Source organism: Chiloscyllium plagiosum, unplaced genomic scaffold (assembly GCF_037043375.1).
Source record: "Chiloscyllium plagiosum isolate Xiang-an unplaced genomic scaffold, Cpla_swu_hap1 HiC_scaffold_8, whole genome shotgun sequence".
Taxonomy (NCBI): Eukaryota; Metazoa; Chordata; class Chondrichthyes; order Orectolobiformes; family Hemiscylliidae; genus Chiloscyllium; species Chiloscyllium plagiosum.
This window is the reverse complement of record NW_028270146.1, coordinates 38,894,844-38,909,283: the sequence shown is the minus strand read 5'-3', so window position 1 is coordinate 38,909,283 and position 14,440 is coordinate 38,894,844. Positions and strand designations below refer to the sequence as shown.

At 38.2% G+C, this 14,440-nt stretch overlaps 1 protein-coding gene across 2 annotated transcripts in view; it reads right to left on the bottom strand.

The window, feature by feature from the left end:
- Positions 1-14,440, bottom strand: part of LOC122553479 (echinoderm microtubule-associated protein-like 5) — a 220,286-nt gene that overhangs the window by 57,597 nt on the left and 148,249 nt on the right. For both annotated transcript variants that reach the window (XM_043697282.2, XM_043697284.2), the window contains exon 27: positions 9,711-9,837. In XM_043697282.2, coding sequence (XP_043553217.2) covers positions 9,711-9,837 — 127 coding nt within the window. The remainder of the gene's footprint in view (positions 1-9,710; positions 9,838-14,440) is intronic.

The window sequence follows — 14,440 nt, the reverse complement described above, 5'->3', positions numbered from 1 at the left end:
GGGTACACAGTTAAGGACATTGGGTAGGCCATTTGGGACTGAGATGAGGAGAAATATCTTCACCCACAGGGTTGTGGAATTTTCTGCTATAGGGAGCGATTGAGACTATAACACTCAATGTTTCCAAGAAAGAGTTAGATATAGTTCCTAAGGCTGAAGGGATCAAAAGATATGGGGCAAAAGCATGAATAGGGTACTGAATTGGACAATAGATATTGAATGACCTATTCCCGCTCCATTTTTGTACATTTCTGTGTCATAGAAATAGAGTGGGGATAAGAAGGACATTTTCAGGATAGTAACTTGTAAGAACTGAAGTACCACGTATGGTTCCATAATTATTTATAACATATGTTAATAACCTGGATGACAGGAGTGAATATAATGTCACCAATTTGAGGATGACTCAAAACTATGTGGAAGGGAAAGTGGTGAGGATGACACAAAGAGTCTACAGAAGATTATGTACAGGTTGGGTGAGTGAGTAAAAACTTTGCAGATATGAACATATGAATGTAGAAACAGAGATCAAGAGTAGGCCATTTGGTCCTTCGAGTCTGCTCCATTCAATAAGATCATGACTGATCTGATTTTATACCTCAGCTCTCGTTGAATTAGCAGTAAATATTTCCAGAAATGCTTCCAAATGCATTTACATTCTACTGTAAGTATGGTGATCAGTTATGCACACAGTATGCCATGATGCAATTGCAACAATGTGTTGTATAACTGAAGCATAACTTCTCTACCTGTGCATTGAATTCCCCTCCCAATAAAACATAACATTCTATTTGAATCATAGGATCCATATAGTGTGGAAACAGGCCATCTGGCCCAAGTCCAGGGAGAATGTGCAAACTCCACACAGCCAGTCGCCCGAGGTTGGAATCGAACCCAGATCCCTGCCACTGTGAAGTAGCATAGCTAACCACTGAGCCACCATGTTGCTGATTTGCTTTCCTGATTACTTGCTGTACCTGCGCATTAACCTTCTATGATTCATGCACAAGGACACCCAGGTATCTCTCTATCTCAAGCTCTTCAACATTTCACTATTAAGATTTTTTGTATTCTCTGTCAAAATGCACAATTTCATACTTTCCCACAGTATGCTCCATTTGCCAGATCTTTGCCCATTCACATATTCCATCTCTATCCCTTTGTAGGCTCCTAATATCCCCATCACAACAAACAGGTCATTCCGCTATAACGTGGATTTTAATTAACAAATTCACTGTAATGTGATTGACGAATTGGGGCACTGATTCAGTAGCGCAAAATTTTAAAACATGTATTGGCAGTAATGCGGTCACATCACCAACAAGTTAAGTACTGTTTCTAAAGTGCAATTTTTCTATAATACAGTGTTGCACATGAACGCAACCATTATGTTATAGAAGAATTACCAGTACTTTCCAATCTATCATTGTGTCATCATCAGATTTAGCTATCATGCCTTCTGTCCCTTCATCCAAATCATTATATAAATTGTAAACAATTAAACCCCCAGCACTGACCCATGGCATACCACTTGTTATATTCTTCCAGTCTGAACAAAGATCCATTTATTCCTACTTTTTGCTTTGTGATAGCTGGCCAATCTTTTACCCAAGCCAATATTTGCCCTCTACAACATTAATTTTATTTTCTGCAATAACTTTTGATGTGGCACCTTATCAAATGCCTTCTGATAATCTAAGTACAGTACATTCGCTGGTTCCCCTTTACCTTTAGCATAAGTTACTTCTTTAAAGGATTTGACTAAATTAAACACTACTACTTCTACAAAACTATGTTGGTCCCAGCTGATTACATTGAACTTATCCAAGTGTCCTGTTATAATAGCTATTAATATATTCCCTATGATAGATGTTTTATGCTATCTGGCCTGTACCTCCCTGCTTTCTGCCTCCCCCCCTAATTAAATAAAGGAGTTACATGAGCTATTTTCCAATTTAAAGGAACCTTACCCCTATTTTATCAGTTTTTAAAACTTAAAACCAAAGCATCAACTATCTTATTAGTTACTTCTTTCAAGAACCTCAGATTCAATCAGTCAGTCAGGGTCCAGGGATGTGTCACCTCATATTTCCAACAATTTACTCAGTGATACAATTTTAATTTTCCTGAGTTTCTCCCTCCCTTTCAATTTCTGATTTATAATGACTTTCAGGATGTTACTTACACCTTCTTTAGTGAAGACTGACACAGTATCTGTTCAATTCATCTGCCGTCTCTTTATCCTCTATTACCAATTCCCCACACTCATTTTCTATAGGACCAACACTATTTTTTCATATATATTAGATGGAATATAATGTGAAAAAAATGAGGTTATGCAAGAATAGAGAAGTAAATATTATTTTAGTACACAAAACTGCAGAAAACTGCAGCACAGAAGGATTTAAAGATACATGTGCATAAATGGCAAAATGACTAGCTTACAAGTTCAGCAAATTGAACGTTGGTATTTTATTTCAAAGGAAATTGAATATAAAAATAGGGAAGTCATGATAAAGCTATATGAGGTACTAATTAGACCACATCTAGAATACTATGAATAGTTTTGGTATCTATGCAAAAATATATTGGTAATGGAGGCAGTCAAGCAATGGTTCACGAGATTGAGCCTGGGTATGAGATCGTGTACCAGGACACCTATCCCACTGTAACATTGAATTTATAGTATCTCTTTATTTAATTAATGTACTACTTATCTAATCTTCCTGCTAAAGTGAATGAGTTCACTTTCTCCCACATCTAATCAATCTGTTAAAATTTTGCCTAGTCACTTAACCTGTCTGTATCACTTTGCATGCACATTGACCCCTTTTCAAAACTTACTTTCCTATCTATTTTTGTGCCACCACCAAAATTAGCAACCATACATTTAATCCCTTCATACAAGATATTGACGTAGATTATAAATTTTTTAGGAATAGATTGAGGCCCTGCCATTGATCCCTCTGGCATTCCACTAGTAACAGCTTACCAAAGCAAAAATAGACCCAATTACACTTAATCATTGCTTCCTGTTAGCTAACCAATTCTTTATCCATGCTATTGTGAACTCTTGCATCAGCTCATATTCTGTGCAGCAACTTTTGATGTGGCATCTATCAAACGTCTTTTGAAAATCCAAATCTATTTGTTTCTCTGCATCCACCTTTCTCATTACTTCCTCAAAGAGTTCTTAATATGCTTGTAACAACAATTTTCTTTTTACAAAGCCATGATGACTCTGCCTGATCATATTATGATGTTTTAAGTATCACCTCCTTAATAATGGATTCTCACAATGTCCCTGTGACAGACTTTAGCCTTACCGGCTTAGAGTTTTCTACTGACTGTCTCTCCATTCTTGAATAAATGTTTTACAAGCTATTTTGCACTCTGCATGGACCTAACAGAATCTAAGAAATTTTGGAAGATTATAATATTCACATTACTATCTCTGAAGCCATTTCTTTTAGGATTCTGGAATGCAGGCCCGCTCCTAAAGACGTCATTATTTAGCTCTAATTGTTTTCCCACTACATTTTCTCTGTTGGTGATTGTTTTAAATTCCTCCCTCCCACTGCTTAATTTTCAAATATCTTTGGGAAGTTTTACCTTCAACATTGGGGTGTGTATCTGTTCCTTTCTAGTCCCACTCCTCCATCGTCTCCATAAATTAAAATTTTAAATCAGGGTGCTGCTATAGATACTTATATAGATTTTAGACTGTATCTTGTTTAGTATTAGAAAGAATTCAGCCAGATTTCTTTTATCAAAGAATAATAAGTTTACTATAAATATGACTTAAATAAACACGCAAAGATTGACAAAAAAGATTTGTACTGTGTTAGTATAGATGTGACTTATATTCTAACATGACAAATATAACATGAAGCAAATATTGATAACATTGGTTGAACATCCCAGAAAACACATCAAACAGATGGAATCAAAACATATTACTAACAAGTATTAGTTGTGGGCTTTTTCATCCTCACTCAGCTACACTGAACTCTTAATGACACAGTTCTTGGGACATTTCTGGAGTCCTGACTCCAACACTAAACTGCCTACTAATTCCTTGTTTGCTTCATCAGTTCCATCAACTTAGAGCTATCTAATTGCTCTCAAGTTCTCACTGACTTCCCAACTTCTCAGACACAGTATAATTCAGTTGTAGTTTCAAAGGTACAGCTTAAATGTTCTTTTCTGTATAAAGCTTGCTTCTGACATTGTCTCTAAGTCCAACTAACTGAGCCTCTGGCAGGGTAGGACGTAATGCTGAGGCATCTAATAGCCTGACAAGCCCCCAGTTTGCTCTTAAGTGACTGTTTGGAGTGTGATCTGATGGTCCTTCTTGCCAGTTGGAGTGGAGTGGCAGTTACCCACCACCACACTTTGTGCAGAGTACTAAATTTAGCCCAAAATAATTGTTCAACACCTCTGTCATTTCATTGTTATCTATTACCATTTCCCAGATTCACTCTCCAGAGGATCAACAGGAGGTGTAGTTATTTTTTTTGTCTTGTTTAAATACTTGTTGAAACTGTTACTATCTCCTTTTATATTATTAACTAGCTTTCTCTCATATTCTAACTTTTTCCTCTTTATTTAGTTTATACTTTGCTTCTTAAAATCTGACCAATCTACCACAAATCTATGTAGATTTGCTGAATGTTTCTTTCAAGTTTATACGTTCCTTCACATTTTTATTTAACCATTGATGATATATTCTTCTCAAAAAGTCATCTAATGATCATGTTGAAAGTGCAATAACTAGTTGTTAGGGTAGACAGATTTAAGTTTAGCTTTGATGGCCTACATTAGATTCATCTACAGGGTGGTAAGAGACTAGAAAGTGTAGATTTACAAAGGGACACGTGTCCTTGTCAATAATTCATTGAAGACTAACATGCAAGCTCAGTAAGCAAAATGAAGATTAATGGCATGTTAGCCTATATCACAAGAGGATTTGCATACATGATTAGCAAAATCTTCCTTCAATGATACAATAGCTTTATTAGATCACATTTAGAACAGAGAACATAGAATACAGCGCAGAACAGGACCTTCGGCCCTCGATGTTGTGCCAACCTGTGAACTAATCTAAACTCATCCTCCTACACTAAGCCCATCTCCCTAATGTGGCTGGGTTAACTACATTGGCAGGCAGGGCATTCCATGCCCTAACCACTCTCTGAGTAAAGACCCTGCCTCTGACATCGGTTTTAAATCTATCACCACTCAATTTGTAGCTATGCCCCCTTGTACAAGGTGACGTCATCATCCTAGGAAAAAGACTTTCACTGTCCACCCTATCTAATCCTCTGATCATCTTGTATGTCTCTATCAAATCACCTCTTAGCCTTCTTCTTTCCAATGAGAACAGACCCAAGTCTCTCAGCCTTTCCTCATAAGAGCCTCCCTCCAGACCAGGCAACATCCTGGTAGATCTTCTCTGCACCTTTTCCAATGTTTCCACATCCTTCCTGTAATGGGGTGACCAGAACTGTATACAATCTTCCAAGTGCGGCCACACTAGCATTTTGTATAGTTGCAACATGTCATTATGGCTCCGGAACTCAATCCCACTACCAAAAATACCTAACATACCGTATGCCTTCTTAACAGCACTATCAACCTGAGAGGCAACTTGCAAGCATCTCTGTACGCAGACTCCAAGATCCCTCTGCACATCCACACTACCAAGACCCAGATCTTTCCAATGACCCAGTATTCTGCCTTCCTGTTATTCTTCCCAAAGTGAATCACCTCACATTTATCTGCATTGAACTCCATTTGTCATCTCAGCCCAATTCTGCAGTTTATCCAAGTCCCCCTGCAACCTGCAACATTCTTCTACAATGTCCACTACTCCACTGACTTTAGTGTTATGTGCAAACTTACTAACCCATCCACCTGTGCCTGTGTCCAAGTCATTTATAAAAATGACAAACAGTAGTGGTCCCAAAACAGATCCTTGTGGCACACCACTAGTAACCAGACTCCAGGCTGAATATTTTCCATCAACCATCACTCGCTGCCTTCTTTCAGAAAGCCAGTTTCTAATCCAAACTGTTAAATCACTCTCAATCCCATGCCTCAGCATTTTCTCCAACAGCCTACCATGTGGAACCTTATCAAAGACTTTACTGAAGTCCATGTACATCACATCAACTGCCTTACCCTCATCCACATGCGTGGTCATCTTCTCAAAAAACTCAATGAGGTTTGTGAGACATGACCTGCCCTTGACGAAACCACGTGGGCTATCTGCAATCAAATTGTTGCTTGCTAGGTCTTAATACATCCTATTTCTTATAATCCTTTCCAAAACTTATCCTACAAAATACGTAAGGTTCACTGGTCTATAATTACTTGGGTCATCTCTACTGCCCTTCTTGAACAGGGGCACAACATTTGCAATCCTCCAGTCCTGTGGTACTAAACCTGTAGACAATGACCACTCAGATTAAAGCCAAAAGCTCTGCTATCTCCTCCCTAGCCTCCCAGAGAATCCTCGGATAAATCCCATCCTGCCCAGGGGACTTGTCTACTTTCACTCCTTCTAGAATTGAAAACACTGCGTTTGTAACTAAATTCGATCCTTTCTAATCTAATATCTTAACTCTCTCTTTAAATCCTTCCTAGCTAATCTGTAACTCTCCCTTGCCTCATCTGAACTATTTTGTCTCATCGTCACATAAGCCTCCTTCTTCCACTTAACAAGAGATGCAATTTCTGTAGTAAACCCTGGTTCCCTTACCTTATCATTTCCTCCCTGCCTGACAGGGACATACCTATTAAGGACACACAACATCTGTTCCTTAAACCATCTCCACATTTCGATTGACCCATCCCCTGCATTTTGCTGCCCCATTCTATGCATCCTAAGTCTTGCCTAATTGCATTATAATTGCCCTTCTCCCATCGATAACTCTTGCCACGTGACATGCACCTATCCTTTTCCATCGTTAAGCTAAATGTAACCGAACGATGGTTACTTTCTCCAAAGTACTCACCTACCACTAAATTGAACACCTTGTCTGATTCATTACCAAGTCCCAGATCCAGTGTGGCCTCCCCTCTTGTCGGCCTTTCGACATACTGTGTCAGGAAACCCTCCTGTGCATATTGGACAAAAACTGATCCATCCAATGTACTAGAGTTATAGTATTTCCAGTCAATGTTGGGGAAGCTGAAGTCCCCCATAATGACCACCCTGTTCCTTTCACTCCTACCTTGAATTGTTTTGCCGATTCATTTGGAATATTGTAAGTGGTTTTGCTCCCTTTACATTAGGAAGGATGTTATTATCATAGAAAGGATGCAATTAAGATTCATTAAACTTAATCCCAGGATGGCAGGATTGTTCTGTGAAAAAAATAAGGAAAACTAGGCCTGTACTCTCAAGAGTTTCAAATAATCACTACCAATCTAACTGAAATATGCGCAGGTTAGGCATACTAAATTGCCCCATTGTGTGCAGGGAAATGCAAACAAAGTGGATTAGCCATGGTAAATATGGGGTTACGGGGAATTCGGGGTGGGGGTGGGGGGTTGCTGACCTGGGTGGGATGCTCTTCAGAGGTTTGATGACTCGATGTGCTGATTGACCTCTATCTGCATTATAGGGATTCTATGATGCTCTTCTACTATACTCTATAACACTTAAAGGGGTAGACAAGGTAGATGCAGGTAATAATGTGGGGAAAAGGCATTGAAGTGGTTGTTCAGCCATGATCATGTTGAATAGTGGAGCAAGTTCACTGGGTTTGGACTGCTACTCCCATATTCCTTTGCACTTTATCTGAGGTTCACAGGCATTTGTTCCAATGTTAGCACTGCAAGTATCTTTGAGTTCACATGTGGTCAGCATGTAATGAGTTCCTTAGCACGTATGGGAGAGGATAGTCTGTGTGCCACCTCATTGATTTTCAAATAAAGACTTTGATTGGGTGCCATGCAGGATAGCACTGAAGAAGATACTTGCCAAGATGATGGGGGCATGAATTGGGCTATCAGACACTTCCTGTAATTGTCAGGGAACATGGAAAAGTCTAGCTCAAATGTCACACAACATTTACTCTTTCTCCATGATATGCTTGTCCAATATCTGCCGCAAGTATTTGTGTGGCCAATAAATAGATACATTTTTGTTCAGCAAATATATTAAGGGATATGGGCCAAAGACAGGGACATTGAATTACGTCACAGATAAGTCATGATCTCACTGAATGGCAGAACAGGCTCAAGATGCTGAATGGCCTACTCCTGTCCCTATATTCTCATGTGCAGATCACCAATGTCTCTACCCTCCTTCTATGTGTGCAGTAACATTTATTGCCAAATCCACCAGCCCATCACAATTGCTGCCAAAACACCCAATAGTATTCCCTCAAGCTTTGCAATAGCTGAAGTTAGTTGAAAGCTCTTATCTGCAAGTTTGATGGCAAATCACTTAAATAACTTTAGTGGCAGCTCCCTCATACAACTGCATGTATATTTATTTAAGTGTGACAAGCAAATGCATTCTGTGAACCCATACAATCCAAGTTTGAAATGTGTGCATCAAGTCATCCAGAATAACTTTTCAATATCATGACCTGGAAGCTTTTGCTACATACATGGCATGTGCACTTGAGCAGGATGGGCATACCATATATTTCATCCCACTTAGAGCACAAATGGAGTCCATAGTATTGACTCCTGCAGCATTCTGGAGCTGGATTTCTCAACCTTATAATCTCAACTGAACCAACATTTATGATTAATGACGGAGAAGTAAATGTTAAGAAGAAATAAACCATACTGTTGATGTGGATCATTTAGCTGGTCATTCAAGAATTGAACTGTTCATGTCTAAAGTATCATCTCAAGTTGGTAATGTAGACAAAACTAAATAAAGAAATTGTAAAACTTGACAATAATTGAAAACTTTGCAGCAGTGGTAAAGTAATAATTGAAATAACAAATATTATTTTTCTACAGTGAAACTGATTTATGGAATTACTATACAAAGCACCAAGTAAAATTATATTAAATTTCCATTGTCAGAAATTGAGAATGAAACATTTTTTAAAACTGGGCAAGAGGAGCAAATAAACTGAATTAAAGTGTAGAGTTTAACTTCATCTGATTAATCTACAATAATCAAGTTAGTGCTGATGTTATGTGGAATTTTATTGTTGCCATGATAACTGTTAACTGGATCAATGGTGCTGGAAGAGCACAGCAGTTCAGGCAGCATCCGAGGAGCTTCAGCAAAATCGACGTTTCGGGCAAAAGCCCTTCATCAGGAATGCCTTTTACCTTTTTACCTATGATAACTGTTAATGCCAGCATAACAATGTACATCTAAAAAGGCCTAAAATGAGACCTTTTCCTGAAGTAGCTGACAAATTAGATAAATTGTTGGCATATTTTCCAAGAAAAATGATTATAATGTCCAGATTTCACTAAATTTCAGAAACCACCAGTAAATCCATTTAATAAATTTGAATCCTATGCCTGGAAACTTGAAATAATACTGGAAAACATTATTGCAGTGTACATACTAACTTGATGCAAAAATTTATGAACACTCTTACTGATAACTTACTCAAGTTTTGTAAAAGTTTTGCTCAAGTACCAAAACCTTCCAAAAACTATAATCCATATGAATTAAAATGCTGTCTTTATGGAAACTCAAATTTTCTTTTCGCTATAAGTACCTTTCTTCTTGAGAAGGTTCTTTTTGCTGTAAGTGAGGCTTGATTCCAGACATCGGACGAAGACTTGTGGTTAAGGCCCTAATGGTGTAATTGATTTCATTTTCCCGGGTAACATCACTGTCATAACCTACAACAATAAATATTATGTATTAATGGCTAATGCACATTAATCTTTATAACGACTCATGCAAAAGTCAAGAAATTTAAACTAGGAAGAAAACAATCATTTAAAAATATTAAGGTGCTAAGTGTAATTTTACTCTTTTTGGATTAATCATCAATTACTAAAAATGTATGATGATTGATGCAATATTTAATCCAAAGGGACAATGCCTGAAAATCACTACTTGAACTACTATTTTTTTCTTTTAATTGGATCAGAGTACATGTAAGGCCTGCTCGGTTGTTCAATAAGGTCATGGTTGATCTAAGTACTGCATAAATCCCTCCTACACTGATAACTTTTCAACCCTTTCTTATCAAGGATCTATCCACATCCAGCACAAAAATATTGAAACATTGTTTCCTCCACTGTAAAAATATTTGAAGACTTTTTCCATGACCATTTTCAGAACAGAGTTCCAAAAACTTGTGATCCTATGTGAGAAAAAATATTCTCAGTATCTCTGTTTCAAATTGGACACCCCTTTTTTAAAAATGGTGACCCTGAGTTTCTCCCACAAGAGAAAACATCCTTTCCACATGTACTTTGTCAAGCCTCTTCAGGATCTTATGTTTCAATGAAGTCACCACCCACTCTTCTGAACTTCAGTGGATTCAAGTCTAGTCTTGGATTCATGTCACACTATAGGTGACCACACTATGCTATACACCCTCACACTCACTCTCACACACACACACACACTCTTAGACACGATCATACTCACATTCTATTTTGTTCAAAAAGCATACAATCTATAGGCAGTCAATATAAATTCCTATTTTGCTAATAGGACCAGTCTGACTCAAGAGTGGGATACAGACAGACTCTAATCTCACAACTTCAATGCATTGTCTGAGCTGAGATGTCACCTTTTTTTAAATACTTCTAAAACCTTAAGTTAACTCAGGACTCTGACTCGAAAGTAGTTCTGGGATTTACATATAAATCAATCAAAACCTGCATCCCCATTCTAAGTGATTAACGACTTAACAGCAATCCAGGTTTGTTCAATACATTGCATCAGTTCTATGACACTTCAATCTTTTATTATAAATTTTGTGCCCTATGATCCTGCCCCACTAGCTACCTGACGAAAGAGCAGTGCTCCAAAAGCTTGTACTTCCAAATAAACCTGTTGGACTATAAACTGGTGATTTTTAACTTTGTCCACCCCAGTTCAACACCAGCACCTGCACATCAAGCTAGTCTGTCTGACCTTTTTAATAAGATAACCTAACCATTCCAGGCATTAGTCTAGTAAACCTTCTCTGAACTGCTTCCAATGTATTTACATCTTGCTTAAATAAATCTTGTGCTCAGTACTCCAGATGTGTGCTCATTAATGCCTGTGAAGCATAATCTCCCTACATTTGTTTTTATTGACCCTTTGCAATGAGCAATAACAATCTATCAGAGTTCCTAACTATTTTCTGTACCTGCAGACTAACCTTATATTTCATGCATTAGGACAACCAGATCTCTCTGTATCTCAGAACTCCTTATTATTCATTTGGATGCTTTTATTTTATTTTTCTTGCATTTCACATTTTTCCACATCTTCCTCCATTTGCCAGGTCTTTGCTCACTCAACTAGCGAACCTATATCCCTTTGTCACCACCTTATGTCCTTTTTACATCTCACTTTCCTACCTATTTATGCCATCAATAAATTTAGCAACCATACCATTGATGCCTTTATCCAAGTAATTTAAATGAACCCTAAAATGTTGAGATCCCAATACTGATCCCTATGGAACATCACTCGTTACAACTTACCTTCCAAATGTATTTCACAAAGGCGCAGTTATTTTGATAATGTTGTTCCTATTTACTAGAGTTCCTATCCAGATGCAAAATATAGGAAGAAGCTAATTCAGACGAAGTTGACTCAATATATGGCAAACTTTAATTACAGGTCTCCTTCCAAATACAGCAGATGACTCAGCAACTTAAGAAAAAGGACTACTGTTTTATTTTTAATAATTTTAACGTAGGTATGGTTAAAGGTTGTGGGTAATTCATTGAAGTAGTGAATCCTAACAAAATTTGCTTTTCTGGACCATGTGTTTATTTCACATCTCTATGCGCTAATTATCTGCATTTTAGGGGATGTTGTTCCCTCACAATACCTGTCAAGGTGTCCAAACACTCATTTAATCAAAAAGGTCATAGAAACCTGGCAGCATTTAGAATGGAATGGAATAAAATTTCATTGCAATTTTAGAAACAAATACATCAACTTGCTTATACATGATTTATTTTTATTTGAACAAAGGTGCTAATCCATTAATTTTTAATGGATTGAATTGTGAATTGCTGAAGGATTGCAAAACCTTAATTCATAGCTTTAATATTGTGAAAAAGAAAGGGGTTGATTAGAGAACATTAGGGACATTTAATTTGACCAAAAAAACACAAAGAAACTATACCAAAGCTTTGGTCATAAAATATAAATACCGCAGATGCTGGAAGTATGAAATTAAAAAGTGTAAATGCTGGAGAAACTCAGCAGGGCTGCAATATAAAATAACAGAATTTTACAGTACAAAAGGAGGCCATTTGACCCACTGCGCCCACTCCCAAAAGAGTTACCCACCTAGTCCCATTCTCCAGCTGTATCTCTGTTTACCTCTAAGTTCACTTTCAAATATATATCCAGCTCTCTCTTGAAACCTCCTTTAAATCCACCCCATCACTTTCCTGGGCAGCACTTCCCAAATCGTAACCAATTCCGAGTAAAGAAGTTTCTCATCAGCTCATTCATAACTATCTAGCTGATAATCAATGAAATTGTGACCCTACAGTTACTGACATATCAACTAGCAGAGACAAAGTAACCTTTTATGTCCCATCAATATTGTTAGTAACTTTGAACACCTCAATAAGGTCACCTCTTACTTTTCCCTGCTCCAAGGAGAATAAGCCTAATTTCACTAACCTTTCCGTGTATTTAAAATCCCTCACTCATGGTACCAATCTAGTGAATAAGGCAGGGCAGGAGACTGAGGTATCAGTGGGGGAGCGCCATAATTCCATTACATTTAAAATAGTGATGGAAAAGGATAGACCACATCTAAAAGTTGAAGGTCTAAATTGGAGAAAGGTTAATTTTGATGGTATTAGGCAAGAACTTTCAAAAACTGATTGGGGGTAGATATTCACAGGTAAAGGGACGGCTGGAAAATGGGAAGCCATCAGGAATGAGATAACAAGAATCCAGAGAAAGTATATTCCTGTTAGGGTGAAAGGAAAGGCTGATAGGTATAGGGAATGCTGGATGACTAAAGAAATTGAGGGTTTCACTAAGAAAAAGAAGGAAGCATATGTAAAGTATAGACAGGATAGATCAAGTGAATCCTTAGAAGAGTGTAAAGGCAGTAGGAGTATACTTAAGAGGGAAATCAGGAGGGCAAAAAGGGAAATTGGGATAGCTTTGGCAAATAGAATTAAGGAGAATCCAAAGGGTTTGTACAAATACGTTAAGGTCAAAAGGGTAACTAGGGAGAGAATAGGGCCCCTCAAAGATCAGTAAGGTGGCCTTTGTGTGGAGCCACAGAATATACGGGAGATACTAAATGAGTATTTTGCATCAGTACTTACTGTGGAAAAGGATGTGGAAGATATAGACTATAGGGAATTAGATGGTGATACCTTGCAAAATGTCCATATTATAGAGGAGGAAATGCTGGATGTCTTGAAACGCATAAAGGTGGATAAATCCCCAGGACCTGATCAGGTGTATCCTAGAACTCTGTGGGAAGCTAGTGAAGTGATTGCTGGGCCTCTTGCTGAGATATTTGTATCATCGATAGTCACAGATAAGGTGCTGGAAGACTGGAGGTTGGCAAACATGGTGTCACTGTTTAAGAAGGGTGGTAAGGACAAGCCAGGAAACTATAGACCAGTGAGCCTGATGTCGGTGGTGGGCAAGTTGTTGGAGAGAATCCGGAGGGACAGGATGTACATATATTTGGAAAGGCAAAGACTGAAGAGGGATAGTCAACATGGCTTCGTGCATGGGAAATCATGTCTCACAAACTTGATTGAGTTTTTTTGAAGAAGGGACAAAGAGGATTGAGGAGGGCAGAGCTGTAGATGTGATCTATATGGACTTCAGTAAGACGTTCGACAAGGTTCCCCATAGGAAATTAGTTAGCAAGGTTAGATCTCACGGAATACAGAGAGAACTAGCCATTTGGATATAGAACTGGCTCAAAGGCAGAAGACAGAGGGTGGTGGTGGAGGGTTGTTTTTCAGACTGGAGGTCTGTGACCAGTGGAATACCACAGGATCAGTGCTGGGCCCAATACTTTTTGTCATTTACATAAATGATTTGGATGTGAGCATAAGAGGTACAGTTAGTAAGTTTGCAGATGACACCAAAATTGGAGTTATAGTGGACAGCGAAGAGGGTTACCTCAGATTACAACCAGATGGGCCGATGGGCTGAGAAGTGGCAGATGGAGCTTAATTCAGATAAATGCGAGGTGCTGCATTTTGGGAAAGCAAATCTTAGCAGGATGTATACACTTAATGGTAAGGTCCTCGGAAGTGTTGCTGAACAAAG